The 18,854-nt window shown below is 40.7% G+C and overlaps 1 protein-coding gene across 5 annotated transcripts in view; it reads right to left on the reverse strand.

The window, feature by feature from the left end:
• Positions 1–13,908, reverse strand: part of nos1apa (nitric oxide synthase 1 (neuronal) adaptor protein a) — a 461,766-nt gene extending 447,858 nt beyond the window's left edge. For 4 of the 5 annotated variants that reach the window (XM_073063531.1, XM_073063530.1, XM_073063529.1 and 1 more), the window contains exons 1-2: positions 13,473–13,908; positions 13,288–13,359 (exon numbers count right to left, since the gene is read on the reverse strand). In XM_073063531.1, coding sequence (XP_072919632.1) covers positions 13,288–13,359; positions 13,473–13,577 — 177 coding nt within the window. In that variant the 5' untranslated portion in view covers positions 13,578–13,908. Of the gene's footprint in view, positions 1–12,967; positions 12,991–13,287; positions 13,360–13,472 lie in introns of those variants that run through there. The other variant, XM_073063532.1, reaches the window with a different exon arrangement.
• Between the last annotated feature and the right edge of the window lie 4,946 nt (positions 13,909–18,854).

Genomic DNA, 18,854 nt, shown 5'->3' on the forward strand with positions numbered 1-18,854 from the left:
TCGAACGTTTATTGTATTTGTCATACTCTCAAGACATAGTCTTGACCAGTTTTTTTCTTCAATTTTGATATTCAAATCACTTTCCCATTTTTGTCTTGACTTATGGACTCCTTGTTTAATTGCCTGTTTTTGAATCAAATTATACATACAAGAGATAAATTTTTTAATCTTTCCTTTTTGAATTAAAGTTTCTATTTCATTGGGTTTCGGTAGTAACATTGTTTGACCTAGCTTTTCTCTTAAATAAGCCCTTAGTTGAAAGTAACAAAAAAGAGTGTTGTTTGATACTTTATATTTATTCTTTAATTGATCAAATGACATTAATATACCTCCTTCAAAACAATCTCCTATATATCTAATCCCTTTTTGAAACCAATTATATAAAAGTTGATTATCCATTGTAAAAGGATTTATAAAGTTTAAAGCTGATAATCATACTCATTGTAAACCTTCCCTATTAAACAAAACACAAACATTGCACTCAAAACAAGCATGTATTTAACAATAAAGCTTGGGAGCTCAAAGTCTAATTTGGTCAATGCCCTCTTTCCCTGCCGTCAATTTTATACCAAACTTTTTAACTTTTGGTATAAGAAAGGATAATTCTCTTGAATTGTGATTAAATCACAATGTTTTAAATTTATGAAGCGAAAACTCTTGACATAAGGTAGATACGGCATTTTTCCCCAAGACTTTTAATTGGAACATTTATAACCACAGCGTTAATCAAATTTAACACCTGATTCAGATTAAACTTCAAATCGTAATGTGCAAGTATCAGTTTTTTTTTAAGGTTTGAATTTTATCCAACTTCACCTTGCTCCTTGGGGGGGGAAAAAAACTAAACTGCAGATGCTGGAATGCGAAGCAAGAACATCAATATCAAGCAGGATCTGTAGATAGCGTACCATTGACGAGGTTATTTCATTGACCTGGAACCCTGAATGGATTCTCTTTCCCTAAATGCTGTCTGAGTGGCTGACTTCTTATAGCATTTCCATTTTGGTTTCAAACACCTTTTGCAAACTGAATCACAATAATCTTGTCAGCCACTGTGACATGACTAGAAATTTATATATTTAAAATTGGATGCATTGAATCAGAGTGATGGATCCCAGTTTCTTTTATGGTTGGTGGATCCTTGCATTTTATCATAGTTTTGTAAGTTACAGACCTTGAAGTCCTTAACATGATAAAGAGACACAATATTTTCATTGTGCACTAAATGCCTTTTCATTGCTTTTCCATATTAAAATCCAAGTTTAACACTGCAGAAAATCTAAAATTAAAAAGGCATAGTCACGTCACCTAAGCATATAAGAATTTCCTTTCAATAAAAATATACTTTCAATGGGATTATTTTACAAAACTAATCAAAACCAGTCTTTTTCTCTCTTAAATCCTGATCACCCTTAAGCAACAGTATCTCTGCCTTAGCTAGGTCACAAGACCCAACAATTTGTCACTAGAACAAGTCTAAACAATCTGCAAAGCAATCACAACCAAATACTTTTGAGAACTCATTTTATGGATTTTCCAAATGAATCAAGAAAAATCAGAGTATAGCACTTCAAAATATTCCAAATGTGAAAACAAGGGACTGATACATTTGGTGGACTTAATGAAATAGAAATCTCAATGATGTGTGTACAAGTGAGCACAGCTGTTTCTGCTGGTAGATAAATGAAGCAATTGAGACATTAAAATAAGCAGTTTTACACTGAACACAACGGAACTGTTAATGGAAAAGGATAATGGTTATCACTTTTAGAACAGCATAAGTGACGTCCTATTTTAAATCCACATGCTTTTCAGTACTGGGACTGTAATAAAGGAGAAATGCTATTGCAAATCACTATGAATCAGAGTGATTGAGGAAATAATTTAACTTAATACAATATGGTACTGCATCACCACACCTTCATAAAAATACAAACTTCTTGTTGCAGCTTGTATGATATTCATCTCTTTATAAAGAACAGCTGCAGCAACATTGAACATGCACTGATTCAAGGCTCTTTCAAGCAAGTCCACCAACAGAAAATCTTTTACTTACACTTGGGTATTCTGCTTTGCAGCCTAGAGTGATAGTGTTTTACTTAGATTTAGAAGAAAATGCTTCACTGGTTATGTTTGAAGTTTATTAGCTCTTAACTTTAAGCTATTGGGAAAAACATGAATAAGCCTGCAGGAATCCAAACCCTGCTTTCCGTATCCGAGCTAACTCTATCACCCAGGCTTGCTGACTTAGACCGGTTTCAAGTTCACAAATGACTGAATTTTAAGCTTTCCCTCCACTTCCTTTAAAGATCCTCCACAAATTCTCTTCTTCCTTTCTAGCCAACACAAGCCAACTGAGTAACCTATAGTAATTGTCCTGCCTCTACTTACACTCAGGAATTCCCTTCATAAAGCCCTCTCTCTCCTTTTGTAAGAACATAGCTCTGTGACCAAGATTCAGTTCTAATAAATCAGGGACAATGTGCCCAAAAGATACTTGATAATATGTTTGAGAACTACCTCCGAATATTTCACCACCTGGCAGGTTGGCATAAATTTAAGGCGTCATGTTATGAAGTTCAGTCTCTAATATGGTGGTTTTCAAAATTATGATGCAACCAAGACATATATTACCCAAAATTCCTTCAGTTCAGGTTCTACCATCAATTAGCTTAAAGTCAACTTATCTTCTAGGAACTTGCAAAGAACATTGGAAAGGACAGGAACATTGACGCATGGACATTGCAATCATAAAGACATCACAGCAGAGGCTCTTCTTCGTCATGAGTTTGAGGAGATTTGGTATGTCATCAAAGACTCTTGCAGATTCCTATAGATGCATAGTGGAGAACATTCTGACAGATTGCATCCAGCTGATACAGAAACACCAAAGTACAAGATCACAACAGGCTGCAAAGGGTTACAGACCCAGCCAGCTCCATCATGGGGTGAGAGGCTTCCCACCATCAAGAACATCTTCCAGAAGGTGGCATCCATCTTTTGAGGATCCGCGCCATCCCTGACATGCCCTCTTCTCATTAGTACCATCAGGAAAGAAGCTAGTGTGAAGACTCACACTCGAAGATTTAGAAGCAGCCTCTTTCTCTCCATCATCAGATTTATGAACAGTCCATATATCCACTAACACTACCTAACTGCTTTTTTTTTTGCACTACTTATTCTGAAATTTATAGCAATTTTGTGTTTGCCATAAAACAACAAATTTCACATCATATTAAGATAGTGATAATAAACCTGATTCTGATTCTAAAAATAGGCAATTCATTGTATCATCAAAAATAAACAAAAAAACCATATGACTTATTTAATGTACCTAATGTTTCTTATTCAGCAAGTTTTTTTAAATGCAGAGGAGACCTCTGAACACATTGCAGAATACTTTGCTAGCTTCAGGCATTACCACTTAATGAAACCTTTGCTGTAATGCAAGTTAACCTTTTTTTTCTTCACCAGTATTTTGGGACTTGTTTCCTCTGTGGATCAGTTTGGCACTGGGTATATAAAATAGCCTGCTTTACTTTATATTTATACTGACTCTATGTACTAACATTAGCAAATTAAAGGGTATATCTGAAGCATTTCCTTCTTCCCTAGTGCCTTGTTTGCTCCAGTATTCAACCGCAATATATCACTGCTTTAGTACCCTGTTGCCAATAACTATCTTATTATTGCTGTGTCTGGTGTTTCCTTACAATCGAGGTTTAAAACTTCTAAAGGACCTGTGGTTTGATCAGGTGGGTGGCCTGGACCATTAAGGATTTGAATAATTTACCCAAGTTCATTATGGACATTGGGAAATGAGAAGGGGAAGGTTGGTTTTACAGCAGAAGCAGTTGGAAAAAAGGCAAGGATGATTTTGCAAGGAAGAGAATGCAAGAGTCCTCATACATCAGTGCTGTGAAAATACCCAAGATGATAGCAGAGATAGAAACAGATGTTAAAGGTAAACATTCAGGTCCTTACACGAGTTAATAACTGTTCCAAGATCCTACCTACAGCTGGGAAAGTCAAATGAACAGTCATCTCATATACTCTGTGCCAGTTATAACCCGGCACTGTTAAATAGAAGGTCACGGGGTGGGAGAGATGTATGTGATGAGGAATTATTTATCAAAGAAGCTTGTAAATCATTCCAAAAATCCCCAGATGTGCAGCTGTGTATGTTAACAGTCTATTTCAATTGATGTTAAAAAAGCAGAAAGCCCATGCATAGAAATAAATAAACTGAGTGTCAGTTACAGGCCACAATGAACAAAGACAGGCAACAGCACCTCTACCTTAATTATTCTAAACACGGGTGCCCCACAAGGCTGTGGCCTCAACCACTTACTCTACCGCCTGTACTCTCACAACTGTGTGTTTATACTCTACTCTAACTCCATCTACAAGTCTGCAGAAGATACCATGATATTGAGCTGGCTCTCAATTAACAGTAAGACAGCGTACAGGAGGGTGATAGAGAGTCCAGTGACATGCTATCATAGAAACCTTTCCTCCAATTTCAGCAAAACAAAAGAGCTGGCCATTGACTTCAGGAAGGGGAGCAGTGCACATGCTCCTGTTTATTATAACAACAAGGGGGTTCAGAGCTTCCAGTTCCTGGGAGTGAGCATCAACAATAACCTGTCTTTGTCATATTACATGAATGTCAAGGCCAAGAACGCTTATCAATGTCTCTAACTTCTTATGAGATTGAAGAAATCTTGTATGTACCCTTTGACCTTCACAAACTTTTATCAATGCACCATAGAGAGCATCCTGTCCGGAATAATCACCGCTTGGCATGGCAACTGCTCTGTACGGGATCAACAGAAATTGCAGAAGGCTGTGGACAACCAGCCTCCCCTCCATGGCCTCTGGCTGCCTCCGTAAAGCATCCAACGTAATCAAAGACCCCACACATCCCAGACATTCACTCCATTCTGGCAGAAGATACAAAAGCCTTGAAGTGCATACCACCAGGCTCAAGGACAGCTATCCCGCTATTACAAGATTATTGAATGGTCTCTTAATGTGATAAAATGGATCTTAACCTCACAATCTACCTTGTTATAAACTTACACCTTACTGACAACCTGCACTGTGCTTCTTCTGGAACTAACACTTTATTGCTATTGACTTTATCTTGAACTACCTCAAACCACTGTTGTAATAATCTTATCTCTATGGATATTACACAAGACAAGATTATTTAAAACTGTACCTTGGTACATGTGACAATAATAAACCATTTACCACTCCCACTTCCTTCTCCAAGCCTAAGCTCACCTCTGCAACAGGAAGCAGTACTGATGGGAATTAATGGAAAGCTAATCTTTCCAGCACCAGCACAGCATCGCCATAGCTATCAGATTTGTTCCATTCCATTCCGCTCTGGCCATCACGGCCTACTGAGTGACAGATTTCTTCACCAACAACACTTTACAGGATTTTGAAATTTCTAAAGGCAAGAAATTGATGGAGGAGTCCCATTTCATTAATGCAGAACACGGTCTTGCTTTTTACACTGTACTCCCTCCTCCTTCTCAAAATGTTGCAATCGGTAAACAAACAAGAGAGAAACCAGAAAAATAATTTTAAAAATACTACTGAGCTTCAGATGTGAGGCAATGAGCTGGATGAGTTAGATCAGACATCCATTACCACAGATAAATCAGACAAGACCAGACAAAGAAAATGTGGCCATTATCCTTTCTAAATATTTCTGCATTAAGGTGATCCAGGCACTTTAGGTCCCAGTGGAATTGTACGATCATGGAGATGAAATATTACTTTTGTTACTCTCTCCATTGGCCTGGTTAGGCATTTGTCTGGTTTAATCAAACCAACTGTGGAATGGTTGAAGATCAGACGAGGTGGTCCCTATCCAATGATCTGTAGGTGGTGATCTACTGGCACGTTTCAAGGAGTAGCAAGCTCTTGCCGGAAAGGGACTTTAAAGGCTTTAAATGAAGCACACTAAACAGGAATCTGATCCGCCATTCACCAAAAGCTAATGCAATTTGATTCATCCAAGGCAAGCAAAGACTTTTGTCCTCCTCAGACAACTTATTAACAGGCACACAATTTGTAAACCCTTGCAGCCATAAAGGACAGTGCATGCAATCTGCACTTTACCCAAAAACAATATAATTCATACAATCAGTCAAGACAACTTAACTGATTTTCCAAAATCTCACTATGATCACTTGAATTTTGCATGAGCATTAAATAGGAAGCATTAATTTAAAATTGCCATTCATTAACTTCAATTGTAATATATATCAGTAGGGTTCCTACACTCATTGTTTACAAAGTAGTTTTGAAAATGTGCATACAAGCATAGATCCACCTTTGCTCAAAAGAATTAGAATTAGAATTTATTTTATTTCTTACATCCATTTCACAACATGAGGGAGTAAAAATCTTTATGCTGTGGCTCCATCACAATGCACAAGCAGTAAGGAAGGGAAACGTGGGAGGGTTAGGGTTAGGGTTGGAAAGCTCAAAAGGGGGAAAGAGGCATTTAATTACTAGAAGAAATCTGAATGAATAAACACTACATTTGAGATTTATGGGAGCTAAGTTCTGGGCTAGAAGAGATGGCAGAAAGTAAAATATGATCAGTTGTCACAAGGATATGGTCCACGGAGTACGACGAGATGGTGTAACTAAGAACAGCTGTTATATAACAGCATAAAGATGACAATCTGGTTTCAGCCAACCACTGAAGATTTTATCCACTGTTTCTGCAGATGTGGACACATACGATTTGAGACATTTCGGAACAGAATAAGAAAGATTTTAAACATCACTTGAACCCACTTTATTTAGTTCCACTTGAAGTTCTAAGTCTACCACATTTGTATTACAGACGAGGCTTTTCTTAAAATGTAAAATCCATTGGTTAGAGATCTGGGCAATGCCAGCATTCATCACCTATCCTTGACTGCCCTCGAGGTGGGGATTGGGAATGATAACCTTGAATCACTGCTGTCCTTATGACACAGATACTCCCACAACTTTGTTGGGGAATGTATTCCAGGACTTGGACACAGTGACACTGCAATGGCAATATACTTCCAAGTCAGGGCATGGTGTGAGATTTGGCAGGGAACTTGTAGTTGGTGGTTTCAAACCCTCATCTTTCTTGGTGGTAGAAGTGATGGGTTTGGTAGGTGCTATGGGCTTGGCTTCGGTGAATGATTGCAGTGATTTTTGTAAATGTTACAACTGCAACCTGTGGCAAACGGAGCATTTAGGGTGGTGGAGGAGATTTCTGAACATCGTAACTTTGTGCAGTTCAAGTCACGTTTTCCAAATAAGCGTGGCTTTAAGCTTAGGCTAAGCTAGTGGTTTCAAAATTTAAACCTTTGGCTGGATTAGTAATTCTCAATACCCTTTTAAAATCTAGAATTCATTTATTTCAAACCTGATGAAGCCAGAATGAGATTCATGACACAATACTTGCTTTCATCAAGGGGTAATATGGAGATATATTCACACCAACAGCATTGCTTATGTCGTGACTAGACATACACTAGCCATCCTAGATTTCTACACTCGAGCCCTTGCATCCTGCCCATATTCACTGATGGGCAGGATATGAGGGCTTGAGTGCAGAAGTCCAGAGTGACAAGCCACTGTAGCACTGAGCGAGCATGAGTCTATTGGTCACTTCTAATTTGAAACATTTAAATCGAAGTCCCTTCGAGCCTCTTACATGGATGTATATTTCAATAAGCTATTCTGAAAAGACTCTGAAGGTGACCTTTCACATCAAAGTTCCCAAAACAACATTTTAAAAAAACAATTATTGAGTTTATTTTATTGTAGTACTACTTGTGTGCTAATTGCTTGCCTCGATGTCTGTGTTACTATAGCAATTACATTTTATAAGTACTTTGAGACAACAAAAGGTCATGGAACATGTAATACAAAATATGGCACTTTTTTTCTTTGGGTAAACAGCATATTTGTGAAAAAGCACATAGACTAAATTCCCAATCAGTCAGGATGACAAAGGCTGAGAGGAGAGATGAAACACTATAGCTGATAAACTGGTGTTAATACCAACCTAGGCTCTACACCTATAGACTGACAACCAACGTGATCCCAGAAGCAGTGAAGAGAAAAAGGACAGCCTTGGGAGAAAAATTTACATAGAGATGAAAGGCCTTCCTCGCCATTGTATCTAATGAGGAAAATCTCAGTATGAACAAGCCTCAAAATTTAAAAAAAAATCTGAGAGTGATTGGCGTGGGATAGGAGAAAAGAGGCTGGATGGTATAAGGAACCAGCTGAGAGTCCACAGCAACGAATGGAACTGCTGTCATTTCTCAAAGGAAGAGCATTTCCAGGTACACAAGGGTCCAACACAGTAGGGGTACTTCACTGGTAGTTTATGGGCTTTCCTCTTCTTGCTGGAATGCCCCAGCATAAATGGTGTGCAATTTGCTAAGAGGTCCTGTTCCCAGCTAGAGCTTACTTGCTTGTATTGAAGGTGTTGAAATGCCTCCTGTTTGCAGTTTCAAAAACAAGTGGTCTTACTTTTAATATTTTTCAAGACATCAAGCTGTTACTTAATGTTGATTTTTTAAAAACTTTTTGCTACTCATAGAGGAAGTTTGAAATTGTAAATCAGCATCTTTTTCTTTTGTCTTGTTAGTCCCGCCCACCCCCCCCCCCTTGCTCTGAGACACCTCTCTGTCCCTTTATCAGGGAGACAGAGAGCCTGTGATATGTCGAAGTGTTAGATGAATGATTAGTTGTTGTTGTACTGCAGATCATGGTCCTTATTGGTGGCTTTGCTTTTGCTTGTTTGGTGGGTGGAGGGTGCTGATGCATTTTTTGCTTAAGTGGGGGAGGGCGAAGGTCGATACTTTGCTGCTGCTTGTGCATGGGGGGGTGAGTGGGGGCTTTGGGTTCTAATATTTTTTTACTGTCACTCATTCTTGGAGTACTCTTCCATTTTCGTGGATGTCTGTGAAGGACAAGAATTTCAGGTTGTATATTGTATACATTCTCTGATATTAAAATGGAATTATTGAACTACTGTAATCAGAAATAAAAACACTCAGTAGGTCACATGAATTCTGTGTTCTAACAGCTCTCATCTCATAGGTTTCATTAATTTTCTCACTTAACCTCTATGATTTAGCCCCGCCTTACCTTACCTTAGCTGAGATATTTCTTTCTCCCTATCCATCCTTACCCCATCTTTTCAGCAATGTTAAAACTAACTTGCTCACTCCTCCCCGCACCCCACCTGCAAGGAGTCTGTATTTAAGTTTGATTTCTCTCTCTACAGATGCTGCCTGACCTGCTAAGTGTTTCCAATATCTTTTGCTTTCACCTAGAAAAGGAAGTAACAGCTTTAGCACACAACAGAAGTAAGGATGTAGCTTCACCATCTGCCAAAGATTTTCACAGTCATTTCATAGGCATTGCTTGTTCTGTCTCACTTACCACTCAAAAGAAACACTAGCTTAAGATTAGGAGACCGACAGCAGATAAGGTGGGGTGATCTAATGTAGGATTTCAAAGCACTAATTAATGATCTCAATTGGAACTAAAATCTGTATCAGTTTCATTAGGAATACACATGGGCCAGAAAACAGCTAACTTTTTTTTTGGATACTTTGAGTTCCTGAACATGAGTAACTTCATCGACAGTATACAGCAGTAGAGGTGATGTGACTGCTTGCTATCAAAGGAGCCTGCAGTGAGACCAATGGATACAAAGGTACGTTAAGCGTAACATTTCCAAATGTCTTAGCATAACTGTCGCAATCAATATGTTATAGTATTCACCAATTCTAGCTGTGCTCCTAAAATATACTGAGTCAAGTTACCAGGAAAGTTGATGAAGGCAATGCAGTAGATGTTGTCTGCATGGACTTTAGTAAGGCATTTGACAAGGTCCCACATGGGAGGTTGGTCAAGAAGTTCAATCATTTGGCATTCAAGATGAGGTAGTAAATTGGATTAGTCATTGGCTTTGTATGAGAAGCCAGAACATGGTTGTAGATGGCTGCCTCTCTGACTGCAGGTCTGTGACTAGTGGAGTGCCGCAGGGATCGGTGCTGGGTCCATTGTTGTTATATGCATCAATGATCTGGATGATAATGTGGTTAACTGAGTCAGCAAATTTGAGGATGACACCAAGATTGGGGGTTTAGTGGGTAGTGAGGAAGGCTATCATGGCTTGCAGAGGGATCTAGACCAGCTGAAAAAATGGGCTGAAGAGTGGCAGGTGAAATTTAATGTGGCCTAGTGTGGGGTGTAGCCCTTTGGTAGGACCTACCAGGGTAGGTCTTACACAGTGAATGGCAGGGCACTGAGGAGCATGGTAGAAAAATGGAACCTGGAATACAGGTCCGCAATTCGTTGAAAGTAGTGTCACATGTAGATAGGGGCGTAAAGAAAGTTTTCGGCCCATTGACCCTCATAAATCAAAATATTGAGTACAGGAGATGAGATGTTATGTTGAAGTTCTATAAGACATCAGTGAGGCCTAATTTGGAGTACTATGTGCAGCTTTGGTCACCTACCTACGGGAATGACGTAAATAAGGTTAAAGAGTACAGAAAGTATTTACAAGGAGTTGCTCGGTCTGGATGACCTGAGTTGTAAGGAAAGATTGAATAGGTTAGGGCATTATTACTTAGAATGTAGAAGGTTGAGAGGATATTTGATAGATGTAAACTGAATTTTGAGTGGTATACTGTAGATAGGGTAAATGCAGCAAGCTTTTCCCACTGAGGTTGGGTAGTATTACAATCAGAGCTCATGAGTTAAGGGTGAAAGGCGAAAACTTTAAGGGGAATATCAGGGGAAGATTCTTCACTCAGAGGGTTGTGAGAGTGTGGAACAAGCTGTCAGCACAAGTGGAGCATGTGAGCTCCATTTTAACATTTAAGAGAAGTTTGGATAGGTACATGGATGGAGGACTATTGTGGTCCCGGTACAGGTCGATGCGAGTAGGCAGTTTAAATGTTTCAGCACAGTATAGATGGACTGAAGGGCCTGTTTCTATGATACAAGTCACTGCGACATAATCATCATCTAACACTACAAGTACCAAGAACAACAGCATTAAAAGAACAGCTTTAGTGACAGGGACCTGGAGCACAAAACAGCATAATTCAATCGTTCAGTAGAATGTTAACATGAATTGTTGAGTGCCTTATATTCTTATGAACAACTGACTTGTGTCATTTCAGAGGCTGAAAGATTCAAACATGGATTGAATTCAACAGTTAGAAATTATAAATTAATTCTTGTCCAAAAACATGATATTAACCTAATAAAGTGAATCAAATGCTTAATTTGTTGCATTTCACTGTCTAGATATAACTGGGGAAAAGGGAGTGTGAACGTTCAGTGTTTTCTGTTGTAATATCACTATTTTATCCATTGTTACTCCTGTTCCTACCCTACGCTAACCTCACTTTTAAAGTAATCTCATTATTTTATTTGGAACCTCTGGGTATCCAAGCCATTGGCAACACTGCAAAAGCAAGAGATTAGCCCTGGTGCAGTGCTAGCACTCTTAACCAGCGTGCCAAAAAGGTTGCAGATCCAAGCCAAACGTACATCAGTGATATTAAACCTGATTCTGACATAACACAGGCTCACACTTCGATGCCGTGCTGAGCAAAGGCTATGCTTTTCAGAAAGAAAAAACATTCAATTTCTTTCAGAGTCTTATGAACTCCCCAAACACTTTGCAGTCAAGAAGGGCTTTTGAAGGAGAGTCACTGTTGAAACTTGGGAAATTCAGAAAACAAATGTTTACATGAAGGACCTTCTAACAGCAATGAATGTTAGCCAGAATATTCCCTTTATAAGGGATAAATATTGAATAGGTCATTGATGATATCAGATTATCAGACCTTTTGCATCAACCCAAGAGGGCAGGCAGAACCTAATGTAACCACACTCTGAAGGATAAGTCTCCTTCAATACTGCACTGGAGTGTCAACCTGGATTATTTTCTCTGAACTCTGCAGTGGGATAATCATCCAACTCCAGGATGGGAGTGCTACTAACCTCATCAAAGGCTATGCATTTAGGTGTTGTGTACTGTTGTTCATATGAGACAGTAACCGTTTCAGCCTCCTCATATTGATTACAAGATGACAAAGACAAGAATTTTGCCAATATGCTGACCAAACCCAATTTCTTAACCAATAAGCCCACAAACGATTACTGGCTATTTATTGCTTTGCTGCTGTTTCCACTTGCAGTGCACAAACAGAATACTGCATTTTTCCACAAAATACAATGCTGGCTCCGTGGCGATCTTTCCAAAGTACTTTCACGGGTTACAAAGAGGTTTGGACAGTGCCAAGGATAAAGAAAGACACTTTGCAAATGAGTCTCTCTTTTTTTCTTTGATTTAAAGTTTACAGTTCACTTAATCAAAAAAGAAAAAGCCAGTCCTGACTAAGAGCAAGAGTAACGTCCACCCAGAAAATCCAATCAGTAAGAACCAAATAGTCATTTGCAGAGCCTAAATGTTGAATGGACAATAACAGACAGTATATAATTTAACCTGTGCTGAAAATCATTTTGTTCAAACAATATTATTATTAGAGTAAAGTGCTACATAAATGCAAGTTGTTGCCTAGTGATGATGGACTTGCGGACTGTAGTTGACATACAATGCAGGTCAAATGAAATAATACGGAGCAAATCCATTCAGTTGCTCCACTCCTGCTGCCTACTGTAGACTTTTAAAACAACTGTCCCTACAAGAGGGAACACAATGACGTTTGGAGTCTGAAACCACATTCAACAAAAAGGAAGAAATAATCTCCTATAGACAGACGTGCAGCGCAGGAGATAACTACCCCTGATATCAATGCGGTTTCCCCTGAATGCACACGCGGTGAAGTAAGGTATAAACTATCACTTAAATGTAGTCGTTCCGTTCTCGGAGCGTTTCTCAGAAACTCTTCACCTTCATTTCTCCAAGTGCGTGATTCATAACTTAAGCGTTTAGTCGCAGTTATTAACGCCTAACCATTAATCCATTTGCTTCCAATCAGAAGTCCACTTCTTTCTGATATATCAACACAGTTCAAAAGTCCACCTGCTTAACACTCAGCTCTGCTTCTGCTCCTAGTATACAGCAACCAGAAACTGAGCCACTTCGGATCTCATCGAGCGTCCACTGTATGTTATCCATGGGAAGGTCACACGCAGTGCACGGGCAATGAATCCTGATTGAAGATAATCAGGTGTCGTCCACCAAAACAATAATAACTCTCAGTCACTCACCCTAATCCTTCGCATTGCAGCCACGATCTCCACCCTGCTGTTTGGTCTGGGTACGTCCAGTGTGCCGATGTACTGTGAAAGAAATAAATCAATGTAAAGTGGGATGTACTTTAGAAAGAAGGGGCTCGCGTTCCAATCAAAGTCTCATGCGCCCGCGTTGGGTGAAGTGATGAAAAGTTACAAACCTTCGCCTCAAAACTGATTCCATGCCGGAAAGCCTCTTCGTTATGCAGAGGAATCCGCAAATCGTGCCCGTCATCCACTAAGTTGTATTTGGTCTTGCTTGGCATGTTGGCGAGCGAAAGAAAAAAAAAACACACACAAAAAAACAGGGCAGAATCAGGGGTGGTGGGGAGAAGCAAATGATCCTAGGCTGGACGAATTAAAAAATACAACAGTGGCAGAACCATACAGACAATATATTTTGTATCTAAACTAAGGAGGGAACTTCAGCGATTTAGGGGTGGGTTGCAAACAGCCCAGCGTCCACCATACATCCAGAGGAGTTGCCGTATCGGTATTGAGGATTCCTGGAAGCGGTGCTCCAGCCCGGCGAGCGAGTGCCCGCACTGTCGTCGGCCGGCTCCGAGCGCTCGGCTGCCGGCTCACTCCTGCCCTTCGCTCTCACGGCAGCGCCACACTTCCCAATCAAAAGCACGACAGCCCAGCCTCCCTCCCCATTGGACGACGGCCGGGAATTCCCACCCGATTGGCGTAAAGTTACATCACTTGCGTTCCGTGTGGCTGGAGAGCTCGGGGGCAGCTTCCTGGATTCGCCCGGGGCGGGTGGCCGGTTGGAGGGGGAAGAGGCCGGCGCCGCGATCCCCGAAGAGGGCTGGCTCGCACAGCGAGTGTCAGCGCTTTGCAACGGATGCACGCTCGCCCCTGTGTGCAGTCACATCCCACCGACGCCTGCTCCTGAGGGTGCGGTGTGTAGAAATGATGGCTGTCCTTTGCAACGAGATCACTGTGCATCGAACTTAAGTATTGAAAGGCAATGGCAACCCCGGTTAAATATCTGCTTCCCACTCTGTATTAATACATGGCATAATATTTCAAATCTATATACACATGCATGCGATTACCACATATGAGCCAACGGCTGTTAAGCACCGTCAGCTTCAAAATAATTCTGTGTTTACCGACAAGGGGAATGATCGCGGATTGGAATATCGTTGATGTTACTGAAAGTTGTGCTAATTGAAACACGTCCAAATGGGGTCCGCTGACTAAGGTGGCGCCGCTTACAGAGGGACTTTCCCGTATATATTATGGAAACGTGCTAGAAGACCGAAGCGAGCTTTCTTCCAATATTGCCCCCGCTGAAGGAGAGAATGTTCGCTGGGGGGGGGGGGGGGCTAGTAAAGGTGAACCACATAATCAGAGGGCACGGTGGCCAGAATACTGTACTCCGTTTGCTTGGTTGTCAGGGAAACGTCTTTTTCCAGGAAATACTTCATGCATAGCGCGTATGAGTAGATTTTTTTTTAAAAATCCGTTTGCTATAGGGTAGATGAAACATTTCGTGAGAGTCAGTCAGTCCAGAGAAGATCCCAAAGCTGAGTCAAGCAACATTGATGTACCTAGTTAAGGAACACCCCAGGTCAAAAGAGAAACCGAGTTGACAACATTCATTGCCCCTTTAAAGAAAACACGGCCATTTATGTTGTTGGGGGACATTATTGTGAAAAAAAGTGATTGCTGTGTTTCCTCGCACATATGTGAGAATGTACCACATATCGAGTTTTCCCAAATTGTATGAACCAGGAGTTTCGTAATCTGCTGAGGTCTAGATGTGCCGTGTCCAAGAGTGACGATACAGAACCCGACAAGAAATCCAGGTACGACCTACGGAAGGCCATCGTGAGAGCGAAAAAAGCCATTCCTGTTACATCTTACTAGACACACAATCAGATCCACCGTAGCCATTACTTCCTGGAAAGCGAAACACAACGACATGAATAGCAGTGATGGCTAACTCTCCGATGAGCTCAAAGCTTTTGAAAGGGAGAATAACAGTACATCTGTGCGAACCCCACAGACCCGGCAACTTTGTGATGTCTGTCTCGGAGGCCGATGTCACAACCCCCTTCAATACTGTGAACCCCCATCACACTCCGGCGGTGCACCTGGTTGGATACTGAAAAACTTTGCCGACCACCCGGATGGAATGCTCAAAGACATCTTGAGTGTCTCACTGCTGCGGAATCGGTTCCCAACCGCTTTAAGAGGGCAACGATCATACTGGTGCCCATGAAGAGCAGGATGACTTGCCTCAACGATCGGCATCAATCACATCTACCGTAACGAAGCGCTTTTGAAAGGTTAGTAATGGCCAGGATTAACTCCTGTTTGAGCAAGGATCTGGATCGACTGCAGTTCGCTTGACGCCGAAACAGATCTACAGCAGACGCCATCTCTCTGGCTCCAATCTGTTTTGGAGCACCTAGACAACAGCAAAACATACGGCAAGCTGCTGTTGATCAATTATAGCTTGGCGTTCAATACCGTCATCCCCTCAACATTACTCATCAGGTTTCTAAACTTGGGCCTCTGCACCTCCATCTTCAACTGGATTCTTCACTTCCTCATAGTGAAAACGCAACCAGTGGGGTCGATGCTGACACTGGCCCTCCTCAAGGATGTGTGCTTAGCTCACTGCCCCATTCTTGAGTGACTCTGTGAATAAGCACAGCTTAAGCCCATTCATAAATCTGCAGACAACACCAATGTTGATGGTAAGATCTCCAGTGGTGGCTAGGAGGCGCACTGGAGTGAAATTTCCATGGATGTATGGTGGAGAGCATTCTGACTCAGCCAGTTCCTCCACATCAAACGCGCCCCATCAACAATGATGTCTTCAAAAGGTGGTCCTCAGGAAGGCACCATACATCGTTAAGGACTCTCACCATCCGGGACATGCCCTTCTCTCCTAACTACCACCAGGGAGGAGGTACAGAAGCCAGAGGACCCACACTCAACATTTCAGGAACAGCTTCTTCCTCTGTCATCAGATTTCTGAACAGTACATGAACCCATGAAACCTATCTTATAATTTCTTTAGTGTTGCACTATTTATTTAATTTCTAATTTATAGTAATTTTATTTTGTTGTAGTGCTGATGCAAAACAACTAATTTCATATAAGTCAGTGATAATAAACATAATTCTGAATTTGATCATTTGAGATCTAAGGTTATAAACCATGCTATCCAAATGCATATCTGTCTTCCTTTAATTCATTGATAGATCATCCATCTTAGGTGCTCCACCTGTGGCATAGCTGGCCTCATTAGCCACCTCAGAACTGCAAAGTCATCCTTGATCTTGCCAGGCAGGTTTCTGTGCTTCCTGAAATTTGGAAATTTTAGCCACTTCCTTGAGACCATTTCAAAACTACATATGTTTTTTTGGTAGAGCATTTTTGGATGTCCCAATGTTGCGTATCGATATGTTCATCTTCAATAATGAAGATATTCTTCTCAAGGATTTATATCCATAAATGAAGCGTGTTTCTTTTGCAGAAAATTTCATTGCACAATTGCTTGGAAAAAATTGGATCCTTACTTTTTAATCAAGTGATTAGCTTGGCTTAGGCAACTCTTTCCCCAGCTCCCACATTGGCTGAGTTGTCCATTGGCATTCTACACAGGGAAATCGTATGAGTTAACAAGGTGGTGTTGTGCATGTAAAGTAGAGGCAGAATGAAAATCCCTGCCTAAGAAACAGAAGGAACCTTAAGTTTATAAAAAGGATCCTAGATCTTGATAATTAATCACTGGGTGGAGAGCAGCACTAATTTATCCTGTCATGTCACTCTGAAATTAATCTGAACATTGTGGACATATTCTTTTGAAATGAATCCAAAATGCCTGCTTAATAAAAGTTATTCATAAATTGCATAAATACATTAACACAGAAAGGAAGAACGTCATATGCAACCCTTAATGCTGTTGGAATCCTTAACTTTGAGTGCAGAACATCCTCATCTCCCTTAGTACCTCTCAACAAGCTTCAAAACCAGGGCCCCTGTATCTCCCTCTGCAAATTGATCCTTGACTTCCTCATTGGGAGACCACAGTCAATGCAGATCAATAATAGCATCTCCTCCTCACTGGCAATCAATGCAGGCACACCTCAAGGATGTGTGCTTAGCTCACTACTGTACTCTTTCTATACTCAATATTGTGGCTAACCACGGCCATGCACCATCTAAAAATTCACCGGTGACACCACTGTTGTTGGCGGAATCTCAGATGATGATGAGGAGCAAGATAAATCTGGTTTTGCAACAACAACAACAACAACCTTGCACTCAATGTTAACAAGGCCAAAGAATTGGTTGTGGACCTCAGGAAGGGGAAGTGAGAGGACACGCATCAGTCCATATTGAGGGGACAACAGTGGAAAAAGCAGCTTCAAATTCCTGGGCATCGATGTCTCAGAGGATCTAACATGGCCACAACACATTGATGAAATTATAATAAAGGTACACCAGTGGCTATACTTCATTAAGAAATCGAGATTTTTTATGTCACTGAAGATTCCAGCAAATTTCTTCAGATGTACTATGGAGAGCATTTTTACTTGTTGCACCACAACCAGATATGGAGCCTGAAAGGCACAAGATTGCAAGAGGCTGCAGAGAGTTGTGGACTTAGCCAGGTCCTTCACGGTCACAACGCTCCCCACCATTGAGGACATTTTCAAAAATTGTGTAAAGAAGGTGACATCCATCATTAAGGACCTTCAACATTTAGGACATGCCCTCTTCTCATTACTATCCCCTAGGTTACACATTATATCGGAGGGATAGGAAGGTAGGCAGAGAGGGTGCTATGGCACTACTGGTAAAGAAAGGCAACAAATCAGTAAAAAGATGTTACATAAGATCAGAAGATGTTGAATCCTTGTGGGTTGAATTAAGAAACTGCAAGACTAAAAGGCAGTTATATACAAGCCTCCCAACAGTGGCTGGGAGGTGGACCACAGGTTACAGCAGTTTATAGGAAAGGCGAGTCAAAAGGGCAATGTTATGATAGTCATGGGAGATTTTAACATGCAGGTCAATTGGGAAAATCAGGCTGGTAATGGATCTCAAGATAGTGAGTTTGTTTAATGCCTAAAAGAGAGCTTTTTAGATCGGTTTGTATTTGAGCCTACTAGGGGATCAGCTATACTGGATTGGGTGTTAAATAATTAACTGGAGGCAATTAGGGAGCTTAAGGTAAAAGAAGCCTGAGGAACCAGAGATCACATTATGATTGAGTTCAACTTGAAATTTGATAGGGAGAAAGTAAAGTCTGATGTAGCATATTTCAGTGGAGTAAAGGAAATTATAGTAATATGAGAGAGGAGTTGGCCAAAGTAAATTGGAAGGAACTGCTGGCAGGGATGACAGCAGAGCAGCAACGGTGTGAGTTTCTGGGAAAAATGTGGAAGGTGCAGGACATGAGTATTCCAAAAGTGAAGAAATACTCAAATGGTAAAATAGTACAACTGTGGCTGACAAGGGAAGTCAAAGCTATTGTGAAAGCCAAAGAGAGGGCATATAACAAAGCAAAAATT

The sequence above is a fragment of the Hemitrygon akajei genome, chromosome 12 (genome assembly GCF_048418815.1).
Source record: "Hemitrygon akajei chromosome 12, sHemAka1.3, whole genome shotgun sequence".
NCBI classification, from domain to species: domain Eukaryota; kingdom Metazoa; phylum Chordata; class Chondrichthyes; order Myliobatiformes; family Dasyatidae; genus Hemitrygon; species Hemitrygon akajei.